At 47.2% G+C, this 24,687-nt stretch overlaps 1 protein-coding gene across 2 annotated transcripts in view; it reads right to left on the bottom strand.

The window, feature by feature from the left end:
* The window catches only part of adamts3 (ADAM metallopeptidase with thrombospondin type 1 motif, 3), a 151,012-nt gene that overhangs the window by 60,620 nt on the left and 65,705 nt on the right, over positions 1–24,687 (bottom strand). For both annotated transcript variants that reach the window (XM_065026949.1, XM_065026950.1), the window contains exons 10-12: positions 6,698–6,873; positions 3,518–3,651; positions 790–913 (exon numbers count right to left, since the gene is read on the bottom strand). In XM_065026949.1, the coding sequence (XP_064883021.1) occupies positions 790–913; positions 3,518–3,651; positions 6,698–6,873 (434 nt within the window). The remainder of the gene's footprint in view (positions 1–789; positions 914–3,517; positions 3,652–6,697; positions 6,874–24,687) is intronic.

Here is a 24,687-nt window from a genome sequence, read left to right as displayed (position 1 = left end):
GGCATTTCACGGTAAGATCTACACCTGTTGTATTCAGCATTTCACGGTAAGATCTACACCTGTTGTATTCGGCATTTCACGGTAAGATCTACACCTGTTGTATTCAGCATTTCACGGTAAGATCTACTACACCTGTTGTATTCGGCATTTCACGGTAAGATCTACACCTGTTGTATTCGGCATTTCACGGTAAGATCTACACCTGTTGTATTCAGCATTTCACTGTAAGATCTACACCTGTTGTATTCAGCATTTCACTGTAAGATCTACACCTGTTGTATTCAGCATTTCACGGTAAGATCTACACCTGTTGTATTCAGCATTTCACGGTAAGATCTACACCTGTTGTATTCAGCATTTCACGGTAAGATCTACACCTGTTGTATTCAGCATTTCACGGTAAGATCTACACCTGTTGTATTCAGCATTTCACGGTAAGATCTACACCTGTTGTATTCAGCATTTCACGGTAAGATCTACACCTGTTGTATTCAGCATTTCACGGTAAGATCTACACCTGTTGTATTCAGCATTTCACGGTAAGATCTACATCTGTTGTATTCGGCGCATGCGACAAATACAATTATACTTTCATATGAAACACAAAATGTGGACGGAGTGCTTGACACAGTGAGAGGACTGTTGCTAGGTGATGGACACAGTGAAATGACTGTTGCTAGGTGATGGACACAGTGAGAAGACAGTTGCTAGGTGATGGACACAGTGAGAGGACTGTTGCTAGGTGATGGACTGATGTGGATGTGTGTTGCAGTGTTATGTGTCCCCTACCAGCTTTCTTGGGGGTGCGGGTGAAGGTTCCCTTGATGGTACGACAGTGAGAATTGTCCCCACCACACACTCCACACTTATCCTCCACCTTGTTGGAACCAATCTCTTTGTCGCAGCCAACTTTCTGGAAGACAGAACCACACAGAAAAGCAAGACCCGTCAAGTCTGTTTTTGGGAAATCAGGAGTGATATTTGCAACAAGCTTGAAGCTGTAGTTTAAACCCTTGATTAGCCAGTGGCAAAACATGACATTCAGGAAAGATGCAGACTAATTCTGAAGGAGAGACATTAAGCTGGTTCTTTCACTTCAAATACATGATTTTATCTTCAACATGAATCTGATACTCTGCTACCTTTTGCCTGTAACCTTCTTGAGCATTCATATTTCAGAACATTCACTGTCAATGTTTGTCCAGAATATCACCACACTCTCCCCTAACACAATATGTTTGGGGGGCTCCAGAGGGGCGCAGCGGTTTAAGGCACTGCATCTCAGTGCAAGTGGTGTCACTGCAGTCCCTGATTCAAATCCAGGCTGCATCACATCCGGCCGTGATTGGGAGTCCCATAGGGTGGCGCACAACTGGCCCAGCGTCTTTAGGCTTTGGCCGTCATTGTAAATAAGAATTTGTTCTTAACTGACTTGCCTAGTTAAATAAAGGTTAAATTAAAAATAGTAATACTAATAATAGTAACACAGAGGGGTAGTCAACTCAAGGCACTCCCCTGACAGATGCTGTAGGGTTAGGTTTGGGTTAGGTTAAGGCTAGGCTACTCACCTAACATTCTCCCCTGATATAGTTGGGTTAGGTTAAGATTAGGTTAGGTAACATTAGGTTAGAGTTAGGTTACTCACCTAACATTCTCCCCTGATATAGTTGGGTTAGGTTAAGATTAGGTTAGGTAACATTAGGTTAGAGTTAGGTTACTCACCTAACATTCTCCCCTGATATAGTTGGGTTAGGTTAAGATTAGGTTAGGTAACATTAGGTTAGAGTTAGGTTACTCACCTAACATTCTCCCCTGATATAGTTGGGTTAGGTTAAGATTAGGTTAGGTAACATTAGGTTAGAGTTAGGTTACTCACCTAACATTCTCCCCTGATATAGTTGGGTTAGGTTAAGATTAGGTTAGGTAACATTAGGTTAGAGTTAGGTTACTCACCACACACTCTCCTCTGACACAGATGCTGTAGGGTTAGGTTTGGGTTAGGTTAAGGCTAGGTTACTCACCTAACATTCTCCCCTGATATAGTTGGGTTAGGTTAAGATTAGGTTAGGTAACATTAGGTTAGAGTTAGGTTACTCACCACACACTCTCCTCTGACACAGATGCTGTAGGGTTAGGTTTGGGTTAGGTTAAGGCTAGGTTACTCACCTAACATTCTCCCCTGATATAGTTGGGTTAGGTTAAGATTAGGTTAGGTAACATTAGGTTACTCACCACACACTCTCCTCTGACACAGATGCTGTAGGGTTAGGTTTGGGTTAGGTTAACCTCTTAAGTCGACCCTCTACTTTTTTGAACATTCTGTTAAAAATCGCGCAACATTTCAGCGCCCTGCTACTCATGCCAGGAATATAGTATATGCATTTGCTTAGTCTGTGTGGATAGAAAACACTCAGACGTTTATAAAGCTGGTTAAATCACTGCTGTGGCTTTACCAGAACGGCATTTACATCGAAAAGCACAGGAAAAACTGATCACTGAAAATGGGAAATATATCCATGCGCTACTTGAACCCATTGATATTGGTGAACCACAATTAATTGACTGAGGTTGCAGTACCTACAGCTTCCACACGGTGTCTAGAGTCTTGTCATTTCCCTTCGAGTTTTTTCTTGGTCAAACACATGCAGGGCACCGTATCTCCTTAGGTCTAGGACCGGATATTTTCGTTGAGTTTCTAGCCGGACATTTTTCCAGACGGACAGCTAATGATCTTTACATCGCCTCCTGATGAATTTTATCGCTTATTAACGTTTACTAATACCTAAAGTTGCATTACAAACGTATTTCGAAGTGTTTTGTGAAAGTTTATCGTCGACTTTTTGAATTTTAAAAAATGACGTTACGTTTTGAAACAATGTTTTTTTCGTTTATCACACAGTCTACATATAACGATATCTAGGCTTTATATGGACCGATTTAATCGAAATAAAGACCCAAATAGTGTTTATGGGACATCTAGGAGTGCCAACAAAGAAGATGGTGAAAGGTAATGAATGTTTTCTAATGCTAAATGCTAATTATTTTGTTTACGTCCCCTGTGGGTCTTTTGGGGTGTTACATGCTATCAGATAATAGCTTCTCGTGCTTTCGCCGAAAAGCATTTTAAAAATCTGACTTGTTGCCTGGATTCACAACGAGTGTAGCTTTAATTCGATACCCTGCATGTGTATTTTAATGAACTTTTGAGTTTTAACTAATACTATTAGCATTTAGCGTAGCACATTTGCATTTCCAGAGCTCTAGTTGGGACGCAAGCGTCCCGAGTAGAAGCAAGAGGTTAAGGCTAGGTTACTCACCTAACATTCTCCCCTGATATAGTTGGGTTAGGATAAGATTAGGTTAGGTAACATTAGGTTACTCACCACACACTCTCCTCTGACACAGATGCTGTAGGGTTAGGTTTGGGTTAGGTTAAGGCTAGGTTACTCACCTAACATTCTCCCCTGATATAGTTGGGTTAGGTTAAGATTAGGTTAGGTAACATTAGGTTACTCACCACACACTCTCCTCTGACACAGATGCTGTAGGGGTCTTTGTAGGAGCAGCGTGTCCCATCATGCACCAGCTGCTTCATGTACGCCACGTCAGCAGTCTCCTTCGACTGGCAGTACAGGTGGCACCTCTTATTGGCTGAAACACAGTACAGCTGACTTGGCAACTAAAACTCTCACAAACTTTTACAGATGCACTATTGAGAGCATCCTGTCGGGCTTTAAAAAAAATAAAAACAGCTTTTATCTCAAGGCTATCAGACTGTTAAACAGCTTTTATCTCAAGGCTATCAGACTGTTAAACAGCTTTTATCTCAAGGCTATCAGACTGTTAAACAGCTTTTATCTCAAGGCTATCAGACTGTTAAACAGCTTTTATCTCAAGGCCATCAGACTGATAAACAGCTTTTATCTCAAGGCCATCAGACTGATAAACAGCTTTTATCTCAAGGCTATCAGACTGTTAAACAGCTTTTATCTCAAGGCCATCAGACTGATAAACAGCTTTTATCTCAAGGCCATCAGACTGATAAACAGCTTTTATCTCAAGGCTATCAGACTGTTAAACAGCCATTACTAGCCGGCTAAAACCCGGTTACTCAACAATGCACCTTTGAGGCTGCTGCCATATTTACATAGACATAGAATCACTGGCCACTTTAATCATCTCATATGTATATACTGTATACTATTCTACTGTATTTTAGTCAATGCCACTCCGACATTGCTAAATTTCTTAATTCTATTATTTTACGTTTAGATGTGTGTATTGTTGTGAATTGTTAGATACTACTGCACTGTTGTAGCTAGGAACACAAGCATTTAGTTAGATACTACTCCACTGTTGTAGCTAGGAACACAAGCATTTAGTTAGATACTACTCCACTGTTGTAGCTAGGAACACAAGCATTTAGTTAGATACTACTGCACTGTTGTAGCTAGGAACACAAGCATTTAGTTAGATACTACTGCACTGTTGTAGCTAGGAACACAAGCATTTAGTTAGATACTACTGCACTGTTGTAGCTAGGAACACAAGCATTTAGTTAGATACTACTCCACTGTTGTAGCTAGGAACACAAGCATTTAGTTAGATACTACTCCACTTTTGTAGCTAGGAACACAAGCATTTAGTTAAATACTACTGCACTGTTGTAGCTAGGAACACAAGCATTTAGTTAGATACTACTGCACTGTTGTAGCTAGGAACACAAGCATTTAGTTAGATACTACTGCACTGTTGTAGCTAGGAACACAAGCATTTAGTTAGATACTACTCCACTTTTGTAGCTAGGAACACAAGCATTTAGTTAAATACTACTGCACTGTTGTAGCTAGGAACACAAGCATTTAGTTAGATACTACTGCACTGTTGTAGCTAGGAACACAAGCATTTAGTTAGATACTACTGCACTGTTGTAGCTAGGAACACAAGCATTTAGTTAGATACTACTCCACTGTTGTAGCTAGGAACACAAGCATTTAGTTAGATACTACTCCACTGTTGTAGCTAGGAACACAAGCATTTAGTTAGATACTACTCCACTGTTGTAGCTAGGAACACAAGCATTTAGTTAGATACTACTCCACTGTTGTAGCTAGGAACACAAGCATTTAGTTAGATACTACTACACTGTTGTAGCTAGGAACACAAGCATTTAGTTAGATACTACTCCACTTTTGGAGCTAGGAACACAAGCATTTAGTTAGATATTACTCCACTGTTGTAGCTAGGAACACAAGCATTTAGTTAGATATTACTCCACTGTTGTAGCTAGGAACACAAGCATTTAGTTAGATATTACTCCACTGTTGTAGCTAGGAACACAAGCATTTAGTTAGATACTACTCCACTTTTGGAGCTAGGAACACAAGCATTTAGTTAGATACTACTCCACTTTTGGAGCTAGGAACACAAGCATATAGTTAGATACTACTCCACTGTTGGAGCTAGGAACACAAGCATTTAGCTAGATATTACTGCACTGTTGGAGCTAGGAACACAAGCATTTAGTTAGATACTACTCCACTTTTGGAGCTAGGAACACAAGCATTTAGTTAGATACTACTGCACTGTTGGAGCTAGGAACACAAGCATTTAGTTAGATACTACTCCACTTTTGGAGCTAGGAACACAAGCATTTAGTTAGATACTACTGCACTGTTGGAGCTAGGAACACAAGCATTTAGTTAGATACTACTCCACTTTTGGAGCTAGGAACACAAGCATTTCAATACACCCGTCATAACATCTGCTAAATATGTTTATCAAATTTGATTTGATGCAATCTAAATCAAGTTAAATAAAGGTTAAGTACAAATAAAACAAAATAAAAAGCATGTTGAGGCACAGTGGTGCTCCATCACTGGCTAATAGGGAACGTTGAGGCACAGTGGTGCTCCATCACTGGCTAATAGGGCACGTTGAGGCACAGTGGTGCTCCATCACTGGCTAATAGGGCACGTTGAGGCCCAGTGGTGCTCTGTGGCTGGCTAATAGGGCACAGTGGTGCTCTGTGGCTGGCTAATAGGGCACAGTGGTGCTCCGTGGCTGGCTAATAGGGCACGTTGAGGCCCAGTGGTGCTCCATCACTGGCTAATAGGCCACGTTGAGGCCCAGTGGTGCTCTGTGGCTGGCTAATAGGGCACGTTGAGGCCCAGTGGTGCTCTGTAGCTGGCTAATAGGGCACGTTGAGGCACAGTGGTGCTCCATCGCTGGCTAATAGGACACGTTGAGCCACAGTGGTGCTCCTTCGCTGGCTAATAGGGCACGTTGAGGCACAGTGGTGCTCCGTGGCTGGCTAATAGGGCCCGTTGAGGCACAGTGGTGCTCTGTGGCTGGCTAATAGGTCATGTTGAGGCACAGTGGTGCTCTGTGGCTGGCTAATAGGGCACGTTGAGGCACAGTGGTGCTCCATGGCTGGCTAATAGGGCACGTTGAGGAACAGTGGTGCTCTGTGGCTGGCTAATAGGTCACGTTGAGGCACAGTGGTGCTCTGTAGCTGGCAAAAAAAAAAGAATTCTACCTGGAACCAAAAAGTGTTCTCCTATAGGGATAGCTGAAGAACCCTTTTCCCAATGCTTTATTTCTAACAGTGAATACACTACTCACAGTCAGGGTGCTCATAGGGCACGTTGAGGCCCAGTGGTGCTCCGTAGCTGGCTACAGTGAATGCACTACTCACAGTCAGGGTGCTCATAGGGCAGCCAGTGGTGTTTGGTGTTCTGGAACTCAAAGTGGGAGTTGCGTAGCTGGCACTGCTGGGCCCTGAAGTCCTCAAAGTGTTTGGGGCAGTCCTCGGTGTTACACAGCTGGTACTCATAATTCACCCCGGGACAGTCCCCACCGCCGTTAGAGGGGCTGAGGGGAGAAACATACACTATCAACATTATACAGTCCCCACCGCCGTTAGAGGGGCTGAGGGGAGAAACATACACTACCAACATTATACAGTCCCCACCGCCGTTAGAGGGGCTGAGGAGAGGGGAGAAACATACACTATCAACATTATACAGTCCCCACCGCCGTTAGAGGGGCTGAGGAGAGGGGAGAAACATACACTACCAACATTATACAGTCCCCACCGCCGTTAGAGGGGCTGAGGAGAGGGGAGAAACATACACTACCAACATTATACAGTCCCCACCGCCGTTAGAGGAGCTGAGGAGAGGGGAGAAACATACACTACCAACATTATACATTTTCTAAATTACACAACCATATCTACTATCAGGTAGTGCAGGGGTACTTAAATACTATTTGAGAAAGTTCAGTCACACAAATGTCCTGTGTGTGTGTGGTAAAAGGTCCGGATGGATATTGTCATTTATCAACAAAAAAAACACCGCACGGCCCGTGCCGACCCCAAACTGTTCACACCGCTTCTACACATTTTGCAATGGGCCGAGAGAACATTTTGAAGTTTTAAAGCTATTTTCCTGCAATTCAACACATTCTGCCAGGTTAAATCAAATCCAATTGTATTGCCATGTCTTATGTGTGATACATGGGTGACTCAACAAAATCAATGGCGGCTTCCTAGGGGTTGAGGCCCCTGGGCACATAATCTGGCCATGATATTTACAAGATTTAGATAGGCTAACCAGCTAAAATGTGCTAAAACGTACCTACCTTAGCTTATTTACCTACCTACCTACCTACCATGTGCTAGATAGTTTACCAATAACTCTAACATGCCTGGGCATTTTTTTAAATTCACATTTGTTGAGAACAATTGAGAACAAGTTCTCATTTACAACTGCGACCTGGCCAAGAAAAAGAAAAGCAGTTCGACCCATACAACAACACAGAGTTACACATGGAATAAACAAACTTACAGTCAATAATACAGAAGAAAAAGTCTATATACAGTGTGTGCAAATGAGGTAGGATAAGGGAGGTAAGGCAATAAATAGGCCATAGTGGCAAAGTAATTACAATATATCAAATAAACACTGGAATGGTAGATATGCATAAGATGAATGTGCAAGTAGAGATACTGGGGTGCAAAGGAGCAAGATAAATAAATAAACACAGTATGGGGATCAGGGAGTTGGATGGGCTGTTTACAGATGGGCTATGTACAGGTGCAGTGATCTGTGAGCTGCTCTGACAGCTGGTGCTTATTGCTAGTGAGGGAGATATGAGTCTCCAGTTTCAGTGGTTTTTGCAGTTCGTTCCAGTCATTGGCAGCAGAGAACTGGACGGAAAGGCGACCAAAGGAAGAATTGGCTTTGGGTGTGACCTAGATGTGACCTAGAGTCTAGATTTAATTTTGGATAGAAGATGCTTAATGTGAGTCTGGAAGGAGAGTTTACAGTCTAGCCAGACACCTAGGTATTTGTAGTCCACATATTCTAAGTCAGAACCGTCCAGAGTAGTGATGCTGGACGGGCGGGTGGGTGCGGACAGCGATCGGTTGAAGAGCATGCATTTAGTTTTACTTGCATTAAAGAGTAGTTGGAGGCCATGGAAGGAGAGTTGTACGGCATTGAAGCTCGTCTGGAGGTTTGTTAACACGGTGTCAAAAGAAGGGCCAGAGTTATACAGAATGGTGTCTTCTGCGTTGAGGTGGATCAGAGAATCACCAGCAGCAAGAGCGACATCATTGATGTATACTGAGAAGAGAGTCGGCCCGAGGATTAAAACCTGTGGCACCCCCATAGAGACTGTCAGAGGTCCGGACAACAGGCCCTCCGATTTGACACACGGAACTCTATCAGAGAAGTAGTTGGTGAACCAGGCAAGGCAGTCATTTGAGAAATTTAGGCTGGTGAGTCTGCTGATAAGAATGTGGTGATTGACAGAGTCAAAAGCCTTGGCCAGGCCGATGAATACGGCTGCACAGTAATGTCTCTTATCAATGGTGGTTATGATATCGTTTAGGACCTTTAGTGTGGCTGAGGTGCACGCATGACCAGCTCTGAAACCAGATTACATAGCGGAGAAGGTACGGTGGGATTCGAAATGGTCGGTTATCTGTTTGTTAACTTGGCTTTCGAAGACCTTAGAAAGGCAGGGTAGGATAGATATAGGTCTGTAGAAATTTGGGTCTAGAGTGTCTCCCCCTTAGAAGATGGGGATGACCGCGGCAGCATTCCAATCTTTGTGAATCTCAGACGATACGATAGAGAGGTTGAACAGGTTAGTGATAGGGGTTGCAACAATTTCGGCAGATAATTTTAGAAAGAGAGGTTCCAGATTGTCAAGCCCGGCTGATTTGTCGGTGTCCAGATTTTGCAGCTCTTTCAGAACATCAGCTGTCTGGAATTGGGTGAAGGAGAAATGGGGGAGGCTTGGGCGAGTTGCTGTGGGGAGTGGAGGGCTGGTGATCGGGGTAGGGGTAGCCAGGTGGAAAGCATAGCGAGCCGTAGATAAATGCTTCTTGAAATTCTCAATTACAGTGGATTTATCGGTGGTGACAGTGTTTCCTAGCCTCAGTGCAGTGGGCAGCTGGGAGGAGGTGCACGTATTCTCCATGGAGTTTACAGTGTCCCATAACTGTTTTGAGTTTGTGCTACAGGATGCAAATTTCTGCTTGAAAAAGCTAGCCTTAGCTTTCCTAACTGCCTGTGTATATTGGTTCCTGATTTCCCTGAAAAGAGACATATCACAGGGGCTATTCGATGCTAATGCAGTACGCCACAGGGTGTTTTTGTGCTGGTCAAGGGCAGTCAAGTCAGGAGTGAACCAGGGGCTATATCTGTTCTTAGTTCTATATATTTTTTGAATGGGGCATGGTTATTTAATATGGTGAGGAAAGCACTTTTAAAGAACAACCAGGCATCCTCTACTGAAGGGATGAGGTCAATATCCTTCCAGGATACCCAGGCCAGGTCGATTAGAAAGGCCTGCTCGTTGAGGTATTTTAGGGAGCGCTTGACAGTGATGACGGGTGGTCGTTTGACGGACCCATCACGGATGCAGGCAATGAGGCAGTGATCGCTGAGATCCTGTTTGAAGACAGCAGAGGCGTATTTGGAGGGCGAGATAGTTAGGATGATCTTGTCATGACGTTGCCCTCTTTGGGTACAGCGAGCACCATCCCCCCTCTCTCTATACTCCCTACACCAGGCTCTGTTAGGCAGGTCATAAATTCCTGGAGGAGATTCTCTCCTCATGGCCAGAGTATAAGAGAGAGTGAGTTTTCATAGAGAGAACAAAGGAATTTTTTTCACCTCACAGAACTTGACAACTGAACAATATTCATGTTCTGGAGAATGTATAAAAGGTCGGTGACGTAGCCAGCTACGAACTGGTCCAATTGGTACAATTTTGTGAAACTCATGAGAGACAATACAGCCACATTACCATAACCCTGTTTATACAAGAGTCTCAGTTATGAGGCTTACATCTAATTGTTGTATAAAATGAATGAGTAAAGATGAAACTATTTGTGAAATGATGTGATGCTTTGTAATGATGTTAATGTGAGAGAATTGTATTTCTGTTTAAAGTTTCACTAAGTCCTTGGCACGCCCCCAGGGGCACAGACAGGACCTGGCGTCATGAAACAGCCATTTTCTATGTTCCGAATAAAACCCCCACCTTGGGAATTTATCTTTAGACCAAGCTTACCTCAATTACGAGAGGGCTAAGGTTTGAGACCAGACCAGTACCTCATCACAGAGGGAGATTGCTGAATCTTTTAACCATACCACTCTTAGACTATCGATAACGACAAAATAAGAACAAATCTTTGATTGTGCCTTCCGGCGCCGACAGAGATGGCCGCCTCGCTTCGCGTTCCTAGGAAACTATGCAGTTTTTAGTTTTTTTACGTGTTATTTCTTACATTGGTACCCCAGGTCATCTTAGGTTTCATTACATACAGTCGAGAAGAACTACTGAACATAAGAGCAGCGTCAACTCACCATCAGTACGACCAAGAATATGACTTTCGCGAAGCGGATCCTGTGTTCTGCCTTTCACCCAGGACAACGGAATGGATCCCAGCCGGCGACCCAAAAAAACGACTTCGTAAAAGGGGGAAACGGAGCGGTCTTCTGGTCAGACTCCGGAGACGGGCACATCGTGCACCACTCCCTAGCATTCTTCTCGCCAATGTCCAGTCTCTTGACAACAAGGTTGATGAAATCCGAGCAAGGGTAGCATTCCAGAGGGACATCAGAGACTGTAACGTTCTTTGCTTCACATCTTTGCAACATGGCTCACTGGAGAGACGCTATCGGAGTCGGTGCAGCCAGCTGGTTTCTCCACGCATTGCGCCGACAGAAACAAACAACTTTCTGGTAAGAAGAGGGGCGGGGGCATATGCTTCATGGTTAATGTGAAGTGGTGTGGCCACAACAACATACAGGAACTCAAATCCTTCTTTTCACCTGATTTAGAATTCCCCACAATCAAATGTCGACCGCATTATCTACCAAGGGAATTCTCTTCGATTATAATCACAGCCGTATATATTCCCCCCCAAGCAGACACATCGATGGCTCTGAACGAACTTTATTTGACTGTTTGCAAACAGGAATCCATATATCCGGAGGCTGCATTCATTGTAGCTGGGGATTTTAACAAGGCTAATCTGAAAACAAGACTCCCTAAATTGTATCAGCATATCGATTGCGCAACCAGGGCTGGAAAAACCTTGGATCATTGCTATTCTAACTTCCGCGACGCATATAAGGCTCTGCCCCGCTCTCCTTTTGGAAAAGCTGACCACGACTCCATTTTGTTGATCCCTGCCTACAGACAGAAACTAAAACAAGAAGCTCCCGCGCTGAGGTCTGTTCAACGCTGGTCCGACCAATCTGATTCCACACCCCAAGACTGCTTCCATCACGTGGACTGGGATATGTTTCGTATTGCGTCAGACAACAACATTGACGAATACGTTGATTCGGTGAGCGAGTTCATGAGAACGTGCGTTGAAGATGTCATTCCCATAGCAACGATTAAAACATTCCCAAACCAGAAACCGTGGATTGATGGCAGCATTCGCGTGAAACTGAAAGCGCGAACCACTGCTTTTAATCAGGGCAAGGTGACCGGAAACATGACCGAATACAAACAGTGTAACTATTCCCTCCGCAAGGCTATCAAACAAGCTAAGAGTCAGTATAGAGACAAAGTAGAATCTCAATTCAACGGCTCAGACACAAGAGGTATGTGGCAGGGTACAGTCAATCACGGATTATAAAAAGAAAACCAGCCCCGTCACGGGCCAGGATGTCTTGCTCCCAGGCAGACTAAATAACTTTTTTGCCCGCTTTGAGGACAATACAGTGGCACTGACACGGCCCGCAACTAAAACATGCGGACTCTCCTTCACTGCAGCCGACGTGAGGAAAACATTTAAACGTTTCAACCCTCGCAAGGCTGCAGGCCCAGACGGCATCCCCAGCCGCGCCCTCAGAGCATGCGCAGACCAGCTGGCTGGTGTGTTTACGGACATATTCAATCAATCCCTATCCCAGTCTGTTGTTCCCACATGCTTCAAGAGGGCCACCATTGTTCCTGTTCCCAAGAAAGCTAAGGTAACTGAGCTAAACGACTACCGCCCCGTAGCACTCACTTCCGTCATCATGAAGTGCTTTGAGAGACTAGTCAAGGACCATATCACCTCCACCCTACCTGACACCCTAGACCCACTCCAATTTGCTTACCGCCCAAATAGGTCCACAGACGATGCAATCTCAACCACACTGCACACTGCCCTAACCCATCTGGACAAGAGGAATACCTATGTGAGAATGCTGTTCATCGACTACAGCTCGGCATTTAACACCATTGTGCCTTCCAAGCTCGAGACCCTGGGTCTCGACCCCGCCCTGTGCAACTGGGTACTGGACTTCCTGACGGGCCGCCCCCAGGTGGTGAGTGTAGGCAACAACATCTCCACCCCGCTGATCCTCAACACTGGGGCCCCACAAGGGTGCGTTCTGAGCCCTCTCCTGTACTCGCTGTTCACCCACGACTGCGTGGCCACGCACGCCTCCAACTCAATCATCAAGTTTGCGGACGACACAACAGTGGTAGGCTTGATTACCAACAACGACGAGACGGCCTACAGGGAGGAGGTGAAGGCCCTCGGAGTGTGGTGTCAGGAAAATAACCTCACACTCAACGTCAACAAAACTAAGGAGATGATTGTGGACTTCAGGAAACAGCAGAGGGAACACCCCCCTATCCACATCGATGGAACAGTAGTGGAGAGGGTAGTATGAATGAAGAATGAAGAACTTCCGGGTTGGAGCGAGCGGTCGCATCTGCACTCGGTCCGCAGGTAGTATTACATTTCATTACATTTCATTATAGTACAACGGTTTGATTTGTCTAATCTTAGCAATTTCTTCTTAGCTAGCTACATAGCCGTCTTTGTATCATAGATAATTGCGTAATTATCGTATTTCGTCGTCCTAACGCAGTCTACACTGCCCTGCAGCTAGCCAGCTAGCTAACGTCCACCGTTAGCTAGTCCACCGTCTACCGATTAGCAACGGTTTGATTTGTCTAATCTTAGCAATTTCTTCTTAGCTAGCTACATAGCTGTCTTTGTATCATAGATAATTGCGTAATTATCGTATTTCGTCGTCCTAACGCAGTCTACACTGCCCTGCAGCTAGCCAGCTAGCTAACGTCCACCGTTAGCTAGTCCACCGTCTACCGATTAGCAGCACAACTATTACACTCAACTGAACGACTTGATTAGTGTAGTGTTAGCTAGCTACATAGTTGTCTTTGCTGTCTTCGTATCCAAGATAATTGTGTAGTTTAGAGTGTGTAGTTTTAGGGTGATTATCTTAATTTACCGAGGTTAGCTAGCCAGCTATTTGTCGTCCTTAACGTAGGAGACACTGCTAGCTAGCCAACAGCTAGCCAACGTCTTCCGAACAGAACTTCCGCACTCAACAATCCGGTCGCATTTCGCTTCGCTCCACAGGTAGTATCACATTTTTCATTTCATTTCATTACAGTACAACGGCTTGATTTGTTTGATCGTAGCTAGCTACATAGCTAGCTACATAGCCGTCTTTGTATCAAAGATAATTGTGTAGTCTTGAGCGATTTCCTAGGTTAGCTAGCCAGCTATTGTCGTTCTTTTAACGCAACGTAACGTAATCAACACTGCTAGCTAGCCAGCTAGCCCCGAATAGCAGCACAGTAGCACAGTAGAAACTATTACACTCAACGGAACGACTTGATTAGTGTAGTGTCAACAACGCAGACACTGCCAGCTAGCCTACATAGTCAACAACGCAGCCTCTGCCAGCTAGCCTACTTCAGCAGTACTGTATCATTTTAATCATTTTAGTCAATAAGATTCTTGCTACGTAAGCTTAACTTTCTGAACACTCGAGACGTGTAGTCCACTTGTCATTCCAATCTCCTTCGCATAAGCGTAGCCTCTTGTGTAGCCTGTCAACTATGTGTCTGTCTATCCCTGTTCTCTCCTCTCTGCACAGACCATACAAACGCTCCACACCGCGTGGCCGCGGCCACCCTAATCTGGTGGTCCCAGCGCGCACGACCCACGTGGAGTTCCAGGTCTCCGGTAGCCTCTGGAACTGCCGATCTGCGGCCAACAAGGCAGAGTTCATCTCAGCCTATGCATCCCTCCAGTCCCTCGACTTCATGGCACTGACGGAAACATGGATCACCACAGACAACACTGCTACTCCTACTGCTCTCTCTTCGTCTGCCCACGTGTTCTCGCACACCCCGAGAGCTTCTGGTCAGCGGGGTGGTGGCACCGGGATCCTCATCTCTCCCAAGTGGTCATTCTCTCTTTCTCCCCTTACCCATCTGTCTATCGCCTCCTTTGAATTCCATGCTGTCACAGTTACCAGCCCTTTCAAGCTTAAACATCCTTATTATTTATCGCCCTCCAGGTTCCCTCGGAGAGCTCATCAATGAGCTTGATGCCTAGATAAGCTCCTTTCCTGAGGACGGCTCACCTCTCACAGTTCTGGGCGACTTTAACCCCCCCCCACGTCTACCTTTGACTCATTCCTCTCTGCCTCCTTCTTTCCACTCCTCTCCTCTTTTGACCTCACCCTCTCACCTTCCCCCCCTACTCACAAGGCAGGAAATACGCTCGACCTCATCTTTACTAGATGCTGTTCTTCCACTAACCTCATTGCAACTCCCCTCCAAGTCTCCGACCACTACCTTGTATCCTTTTCCCTCTCGCTCTCATCCAACACTTCCCACACTGCCCCTACTCGGATGGTATCTTCCATCCTATCATCTCTTCCCTCTGCTCAAACCTTCTCCAACCTATCTCCTGATTCTGCCTCCTCAACCCTCCTCTCCTCCCTTTCTGCATCCTTTGACTCTCTATGTCCCCTATCCTCCAGGCCGGCTCGGTCCTCCCCTCCCGCTCCGTGGCTCGACGACTCATTGCGAGCTCACAGAACAGGGCTCCGGGCAGCCGAGCGGAAATGGAGGAAAACTCGCCTCCCTGCGGACCTGACATCCTTTCACTCCCTCCTCTCTACATTTTCCTCTTCTCTCTCTGCTGCTAAAGCCACTTTCTACCACTCTAAATTCCAAGCATCTGCCTCTAACCCTAGGAAGCTCTTTGCAACCTTCTCCTCCCTCCTGAATCCCCCCCCCCCCCCTCCTCCCTCTCTGCAGATGACTTCGTCAACCATTTTGAAAAGAAGGTCGACGACATCCGATCCTCGTTTGCTAAGTCAAACGACACCGCTGGTTCTGCTCACACTGCCCTACCCTGTGCTCTGACCTCTTTCTCCCTCTCTCTCCAGATGAAATCTTGCGTCTTGTGACGGCCGGCCGCCCAACAACCTGCCCGCTTGACCCTATCCCCTCCTCTCTTCTCCAGACCATTTCCGGAGACCTTCTCCCTTACCTCACCTCGCTCATCAACTCATCCCTGACCGCTGGCTACGTCCCTTCCGTCTTCAAGAGAGCGAGAGTTGCACCCCTTCTGAAAAAACCTACACTCGATCCCTCCGATGTCAACAACTACAGACCAGTATCCCTTCTTTCTTTTCTCTCCAAAACTCTTGAACGTGCCGTCCTTGGCCAGCTCTCCCGCTATCTCTGTCAGAATGACCTTCTTGATCCTAATCAGTCAGGTTTCAAGACTAGTCATTCAACTGAGACTGCTCTTCTCTGTATCACGGAGGCGCTCCGCACTGCTAAAGCTAACTCTCTCTCCTCTGCTCTCATCCTTCTAGACCTATCGGCTGCCTTCGATACTGTGAACCATCAGATCCTCCTCTCCACCCTCTCCGAGTTGGGCATCTCCGGCGCGGCCCACGCTTGGATTGCGTCCTACCTGACAGGTCGCTCCTACCAGGTGGCGTGGCGAGAATCCGTCTCCACACCACGTGCTCTCACCACTGGTTGTCCCCCAGGGCTCTGTTCTAGGCCCTCTCCTATTCTCGCTATACACCAAGTCACTTGGCTCTGTCATAACCTCACATGGTCTCTCCTATCATTGCTATGCAGACGACACACAATTAATCTTCTCCTTTCCCCCTTCTGATGACCAGGTGGCGAATCGCATCTCTGCATGTCTGGCAGACATATCAGTGTGGATGACGGATCACCACCTCAAGCTGAACCTCGGCAAGACGGAGCTGCTCTTCCTCCCGGGAAGGACTGCCCGTTCCATGATCTCGCCATCACGGTTGACAACTCCATTGTGTCCTCCTCCCAGAGCGCTAAGAACCTTGGCGTGATCCTGGACAACACCCTGTCGTTCTCAACTAACATCAAGGCGGTGGCCCGTTCCTGTAGGTTCATGCTCTACAACATCCGCAGAGTACGACCCTACCTCACACAGGAAGCGGCGCAGGTCCTAATCCAGGCACTCGTCATCTCCCGTCTGGATTACTGCAACTCGCTGTTGGCTGGGCTCCCTGCCTGTGCCATTAAACCCCTACAACTCATCCAGAACGCCGCAGCCCGTCTGGTGTTCAACCTTCCCAAGTTCTCTCACGTCACCCCGCTCCTCCGCTCTCTCCACTGGCTTCCAGTTGAAGCTCGCATCCGCTACAAGACCATGGTGCTTGCCTACGGAGCTGTGAGGGGAACGGCACCTCAGTACCTCCAGGCTCTGATCAGGCCCTACACCCAAACAAGGGCACTGCGTTCATCCACCTCTGGCCTGCTCGCCTCCCTACCACTGAGGAAGTACAGTTCCCGCTCAGCCCAGTCAAAACTGTTCGCTGCTCTGGCCCCCCAATGGTGGAACAAACTCCCTCACGACGCCAAGACAGCGGAGTCAATCACCACCTTCCGGAGACACCTGAAACCCCACCTCTTTAAGGAATACCTAGGATAGGATAAAGTAATCCCTCTCACCCCCCTTAAAAGATTTAGATGCACTACTGTTCCACTGGATGTCATAAGGTGAATGCACCAATTTGTAAGTTGCTCGGGATAAGAGCGTCTGCTAAATGACTTAAATGTAAATGTAAATGTAAATGTAGTAAGTTTTAAGTTCCTCAGCGTACACATCACAGACAAACTGAATTGGTCCACCCACACAGACAGAGTCGTGAAGAAGGAGCAGCAGCGCCTCTTCAACCTCAGGAGGCTGAAGAAATTCGGCTTGTCACCAAAAGCACTCACAAACTTCTACAGATGCACAATCGACAGCATCCTGTCGGGCTGTATCACCGCCTGGTACGGCAACTGCTCCGCCCACAACCTTAAGGCTCTCCAGAGGGTAGTGAGATCTGCACAACGCATCACCGGGGGAAAACTACCTGCCCTCCAGGACACCTACACCACCCGATGTCACAGGAAGGCCATAAAGATCATCAAGGACAACAACCACCCGAGCCACTGCCTGTTCACCCCGCTATCATCCAGAAGGCGAGGTCAGTACAGGTGCATCAAAGCTGGGACCGAGAGACTGAAAAACAGCTTCTATCAAGGCCATCAGACTGTTAAACAGCCACCACTAACATTGAGTGGCTGCTGCCAACACACTGACTCAACTCCAGCCACTTTAATAATGGGAATTGATGGGAAATGATGTCAAATATATCACTAGCCACTTTAAACAATGCTACCTAATAGAATGTTTACATACCCTACATTATTCATCTCATATGTATACGTATATATAGTCTATATCATCTACTGCATCTTTATGTAATACATGTATCACTAGCCACTTTAACTATGCCACTTTGTTTACATACTCATCTCATATGTATATACTGCACTCAATACCATCTACTGTAGCTTGCCTATGCCGCTCTGTACCATCACTCATTCATATATCTTTATGTACATATTCTTTATCCCCTTACACTTGTGTCTATAAGGTAGTAGTTTTGGAATTGTTAGCTAGATTACTTGTTGGTTATTACTGCATTGTCGGAACTAGAAGCACAAGCATTTCGCTACACTCGCATTAACATCTGCTAACCATGTGTATGTGACAAATGAAATTTGATTTGATTTGATTACTAATTACTAGTCTGCAGCGAGGAATTCGGTATCATAATTCATTAATAAGAAGACTAAATGATTAGATATTAAAATATCTGAAAGTTATATTAGGAAATAATTATATAAATAAATAAATAATTATTATAACTTTGTAATCTGAATATTTTCCTTGGTGCCCTGACTTCCTAGTTAATTACAGTAGTTTAATCACGTAATAATAATTACAGAGAATTTTTGATAAGGATTCATCTTCAGTTTAATGATGCCAAAGACACAACAATATCTATGAGGGTGCCCATGTTTACAGATTTAGGGTTGTACCTGGCAAATTCCATGATAATTTGTGTGAGATTGAGGGCATCTATCTTAGATTGTAGAACGGCCGGGGAGCATATCTCAGTTTAGGTCACCAAACAGCACGAAATCTGAAAATAGACGGTGGGGAATCAATTCACATATGGTGTCCAGGGCACAGCTGGGGGCTGAGGGGGGTCTATAACAAGTGGCAACAGTGGGAGACTTGTTTCCGGAAAGGTGTATTTTTAAAAGTAGAAGCTCGAACTGTTTGTGCACAGACCTGGATAGTAAGACAGATCTCTGCAGTAGATTGCAACTCCGCCCACTTTGGCAGTTCTATCTTGACGGAAAATGTTGTAGTTGGGGATGGAAATTGGTCGGGAGAGCTAAGACAACAATGGGTAAACAGTGATGAATAGAGAGGGTCAGATAGGTACACAGGACCTGAGTTCGAGGCTGGGGATGACAGATAAACAAAATGAGATACAGTATTAATGAACAGACCAGAAGGCATCAGCTGTATGGCTGAGTGATCATAGGGTCCAATGAGCAGCAATAGGTGGGTCAGGGAGCCATTCGGTATTCGCTACTGCGCTAGGCGAGTGAGAGACACGGCGTTCAGAAAGCTAGCGGGCCGGGGCTAGCAGATGGGTCTTCAGCGACATCGCAACGGAAAAGCCTGTTGAAACCACATCGGACGATTACGTCGGCAGACCAGTTGTGATGGATCGGCGGAGCTCCGTGTCGACAATAAAGGGTCCAGGCCAAATGGCAAAAGAGGTATTGTAGCCCAAGAAATAGCTGGTATACTCTGTCGGCTGGCCGGGAGATGGGCCTAGCTCGAGGCTAGCTCAAGGCTAACTGGTGCTTGCTTTGGAACAAGAGGCGTTATCCCACAATAGCCACTCAGTTACAGCTAGCTAGCTGCGATGATCCGGTGTAATGGTCCAGAGATTGCGGCAGGAATCCGGTGATGTGGTATAGAAAAGCACTCTGATATGCTCTGGGTTGATATCGCGCTGTACATACTGGCAGGTAATTCTCCGAGCTAAAGGTGAAGACTGCTAGTAGCGCCTAACAATGACTAGTAGCTAGTTTGCTGGCTAGAGGTTCCAGTTATGAGTTATAAAAAAATAGCAGATCCATACCACATTGGATGAGGCGGGTTGCAGAAAAGTATATTTAGTTCCTAGATGGAAAGTGAGATTAAAATATATACGAGAAAAAAACGAAAAACAGACTATTTACAGACTATTAACACGTGACAAGACAAACACATTTCCGACTGCTACGCCATGTTGGAATCGCCATCTTGTTCTCAGATTAGCTTTGTTAAAATCCCCAGCTACAATAAATGCAGCCTCAGGAAAAGAGCGTCTGCTAAATGACTTAAATGTAAATGTAAATGTTTCCAGTTTGCATAAAGTCCAGTGAAGTTCCTTGATGGCCGTCTTGGTATCAGCATGCGGGGGGTTTTCACGGCTGTGACGATTACCGAGCAGAGTTCTCTTGGGAGATAATACGGTCAGCATTTCATTTTGAGTAATTCTAGGTCAGGTGAACAAAAGGACTTGAGTTCTGGTATGTTGTTACAATTATACCATGAGTCGTTAATCATGAAACACACACCCCGTCCTTTTTCTTACCAGAGACTGAAAATCCTGTTGGCTGTACGGACTCCGACAGCATGTCCCCAGCTAGCCATGTCTCCTTGAAACAGAGTATGTTACAATCCTGGAAATCTCTTCGGAAAATTTTGTCGACTTTGTTATCTAGGGACTGGACATTAGCTGTGAGTAGTGTGAGCGCATCCGAAGCCTCACTAGAAGACCGCTCCGGCTCCTCCGGCGGCGTTGTTTCTGCCTCTGGAATCAGTTCAAATGCCCTGGGAGGTGCAGACTAAGGATCTGCTTTGGGAAAGTCGTATTCCTGGTCGTAGTGCTGGTAAATTGACGTCTCGCTGATATCCAATAGTTCTCCCTGGCTGTATGTAACAACACTTAAAGTTTTCTGGGCTAACAACGTAAGAAATAAAACAAAAAAATAAAAAATACTGCACAGTTTCCTAAGGACTAGAAGCGAAGCTGCCATCTCTATTGGCACCATCTTGCTTGGAAATAGTGAGATGGGGCCGATAGATATGGCATGTGTTATATCTGGTATAATTCTCCTGTCTTATCTGGTGTCCTGTGTGAATTTCAGTACAATCCCTTTAATTCCCTCGCTCTCGCTATGGGAGAGGTTAGGGGGAGTGTGGTGCTAGGAGTTAAAGGGAGTGTGGTGCTATGGGAGAGGTTAGGGGGAGTGTGGTGCTAGGAGTTAAAGGGAGTGTGGTGCTATGGGAGGGGTTAGGGGGAGTGTGGTGCTAGGAGTTAAAGGGAGTGTGGTGCTATGGGAGGGGTTAGGGGGAGTGTGGTGCTAGGAGTTAAAGGGAGTGTGGTGCTATGGGAAGGGTTAGAGTTAGTAATTGCATTTTTATTTTACCTTTATTTAAAAAGGCAAGTCAGTTAATTTCTTATTTTCAATGACAGCCTAGGAACAGTGTGTTAACTGCATTGTTCTAACCACTAGGCTACCTGCTGCTCCAGTCAGTAATTAGGGCGAGTGTGGTGCTATGGGAGGGATTAGGAGTTAGGAGGAGTGTGGTGCTATGGGAGGGGTTAGGAGTTAGGAGGAGTGTGGTGCTATGGGAGGGGTTAGGAGTTAGGAGGAGTGTGGTGCTATGGGAGGGGTTAGGAGTTAGGAGGAGTGTGGTGCTATGGGAGGGGTTAGGAGTTAGGAGGAGTGTGGTGCTATGGGAGGGGTTAGGAGTTAGGAGGAGTGTGGTGCTATGGGAGGGGATAGGAGTTAGGGGGAGTGTGGTGCTATGGGAGGGGTTAGGAGTTAGGAGGAGTGTGGTGCTATGGGAGGGGTTAGGAGTTAGGAGGAGTGTGGTGCTATGGGAGGAGTTAGGAGGAGTGTGGTGCTATGGGAGGGGTTAGGAGTTAGGAGGAGTGTGGTGCTATGGGAGGGGTTAGGAGGAGTGTGGTGCTATGGGAGGGGTTAGGAGTTAGGAGGAGTGTGGTGCTATGGGAGGGGATAGGAGTTAGGAGGAGTGTGGTGCTATGGGAGGGATTAGGAGGAGTGTGGTGCTATGGGAGGGGTTAGGAGTTAGGAGGAGTGTGGTGCTATGGGAGGGGTTAGGGGGAGTGTGGTGCTATGGGAGGGGTTAGGAGGAGTGTGGTGCTATGGGAGGGGATAGGAGGAGTGTGGTGCTATGGGAGGGGTTAGGAGTTAGGAGGAGTGTGGTGCTATGGGAGGGGTTAGGAGTTAGGAGGAGTGTGGTGCTATGGGAGGGGATAGGAGTTAGGAGGAGTGTGGTGCTATGGGAGGGATTAGGAGGAGTGTGGTGCTATGGGAGGGGTTAGGAGTTAGGAGGAGTGTGGTGCTATGGGAGGGGTTAGGAGGAGTGTGGTGCTATGGGAGGGGTTAGGAGTTAGGAGGAGTGTGGTGCTATGGGAGGGGTTAGGAGTTAGGAGGAGTGTGGTGCTATGGGAGGAGTTAGGGGGAGTGTGGTGCTATGGGAGGGGTTAGGAGTTAGGGCGAGTGTGGTGCTATGGGAGGAGTTAGGGGGAGTGTGGTGCTATGGGAGGGATTAGGAGGAGTGTGGTGCTATGGGAGGAGTTAGGGGGAGTGTGGTGCTATGGGAGGAGTTAGGATGAGTGTGGTGCTATGGGAGGAGTTAGGGGGAGTGTGGTGCTATGGGAGGGATTAGGAGGAGTGTGGTGCTATGGGAGGGGTTAGGAGTTAGGAGGAGTGTGGTGCTATGGGAGGGGTTAGGAGTTAGGAGGAGTGTGGTGTTATGGGAGGGGATAGGAGGAGTGTGGTGCTATGGGAGGGGTTAGGAGTTAGGAGGAGTGTGGTGCTATGGGAGGGGTTAGGAGGAGTGTGGTGCTATGGGAGGGGTTAGGAGTTAGGAGGAGTGTGGTGCTATGGGAGGGGTTAGGAGTTAGGAGGAGTGTGGTGCTATGGGAGGGGTTAGGAGTTAGGAGGAGTGTGGTGCTATGGGAGGAGTTAGGAGTTAGGAGGAGTGTGGTGCTATGGGAGGGGTTAGGAGTTAGGAGGAGTGTGGTGCTATGGGAGGGGTTAGGAGGAGTGTGGTGCTATGGGAGGGGTTAGGAGTTAGGAGGAGTGTGGTGCTATGGGAGGGATTAGGAGTTAGGAGGAGTGTGGTGCTATGGGAGGGGTTAGGAGGAGTGTGGTGCTATGGGAGGGGTTAGGAGTTAGGAGGAGTGTGGTGCTATGGGAGGGGTTAGGGGGAGTGTGGTGCTATGGGAGGGGTTAGGAGGAGTGTGGTGCTATGGGAGGGGTAGGGGAGTGTGGTGCTATGGGAGGGGTTAGGAGTTAGGAGGAGTGTGGTGCTATGGGAGGGGTTAGGAGTTAGGAGGAGTGTGGTGCTATGGTAGGGGATAGGAGTTAGGAGGAGTGTGGTGCTATGGGAGGGGTTAGGAGGAGTGTGGTGCTATGGGAGGGGTTAGGAGTTAGGAGGAGTGTGGTGCTATGGGAGGGGTTAGGAGTTAGGAGGAGTGTGGTGCTATTGGAGGAGTTAGGGGAGTGTGGTGCTATGGGAGGGGTTAGGAGTTAGGGCGAGTGTGGTGCTATGGGAGGAGTTAGGGGGAGTGTGGTGCTATGGGAGTGATTAGGAGGAGTGTGGTGCTATGGGAGGAGTTAGGGGAGTGTGGTGCTATGGGAGGAGTTAGGATGAGTGTGGTGCTATGGGAGGAGTTAGGGGGAGTGTGGTGCTTTGGGAGGGATTAGGAGGAGTGTGGTGCTATGGGAGGGGTTAGGAGTTAGGAGGAGTGTGGTGCTATGGGAGGGGTTAGGAGTTAGGAGGAGTGTGGTGCTATGGGAGGGGATAGGAGGAGTGTGGTGCTATGGGAGTGGTTAGGAGGAGTGTGGTGCTATGGGAGGGGTTAGGAGTTAGGAGGAGTGTGGTGCTATGGGAGGGGTTAGGAGGAGTGTGGTGCTATGGGAGGGGTTAGGAGTTAGGAGGAGTGTGGTGCTATGGGAGGGGTTAGGAGTTAGGAGGAGTGTGGTGCTATGGGAGGGGTTAGGAGTTAGGAGGAGTGTGGTGCTATGGGAGGAGTTAGGAGTTAGGAGGAGTGTGGTGCTATGGGAGGGGTTAGGAGTTAGGAGGAGTGTGGTGCTATGGGAGGGGTTAGGAGGAGTGTGGTGCTATGGGAGGGGTTAGGAGTTAGGAGGAGTGTGGTGCTATGGGAGGGGTTAGGAGTTAGGAGGAGTGTGGTGCTATGGGAGGGGTTAGGAGGAGTGTGGTGCTATGGGAGGGGATAGGAGGAGTGTGGTGCTATGGGAGGGGTTAGGAGGAGTGTGGTGCTATGGGAGGGGTTAGGAGTTAGGAGGAGTGTGGTGCTATGGGAGGGGATAGGAGGAGTGTGGTGCTATGGGAGGGGTTAGGAGGAGTGTGGTGCTATGGGAGGGGTTAGGAGTTAGGAGGAGTGTGGTGCTATGGGAGGGGATAGGAGGAGTGTGGTGCTTATGGGAGGGGTTAGGAGGAGTGTGGTGCTATGGGAGGGGATAGGAGGAGTGTGGTGCTATGGGAGGGGTTAGGAGGAGTGTGGTGCTATGGGAGGGGTTAGGAGGAGTGTGGTGCTATGGGAGGGGATAGGAGGAGTGTGGTGCTATGGGAGGAGTTAGGGGGAGTGTGGTGCTATGGGAGGGGTTAGGAGTTAGGAGGAGTGTGGTGCTATGGGAGGGGTTAGGAGTTAGGAGGAGTGTGGTGCTATGGGAGGGTTAGGAGGAGTGTGGTGCTATGGGAGGGGATAGGAGGAGTGTGGTGCTATGGGAGGAGTTAGGGGGAGTGTGGTGCTATGGGAGGGGTTAGAAGGAGTGTGGTGCTATGGGAGGGGTTAGGAGTTAGGGGGAGTGTGGTGCTATGGGAGGAGTTAGGAGTTAGGGGGAGTGTGGTGCTATGGGAGGAGT

The sequence above is a fragment of the Oncorhynchus nerka genome, linkage group LG13 (genome assembly GCF_034236695.1).
Source record: "Oncorhynchus nerka isolate Pitt River linkage group LG13, Oner_Uvic_2.0, whole genome shotgun sequence".
Taxonomy (NCBI): Eukaryota; Metazoa; Chordata; class Actinopteri; order Salmoniformes; family Salmonidae; genus Oncorhynchus; species Oncorhynchus nerka.
The sequence above is the reverse complement of the archived record's forward strand: the minus strand, read 5'-3'. Positions and strand labels throughout refer to the sequence as shown.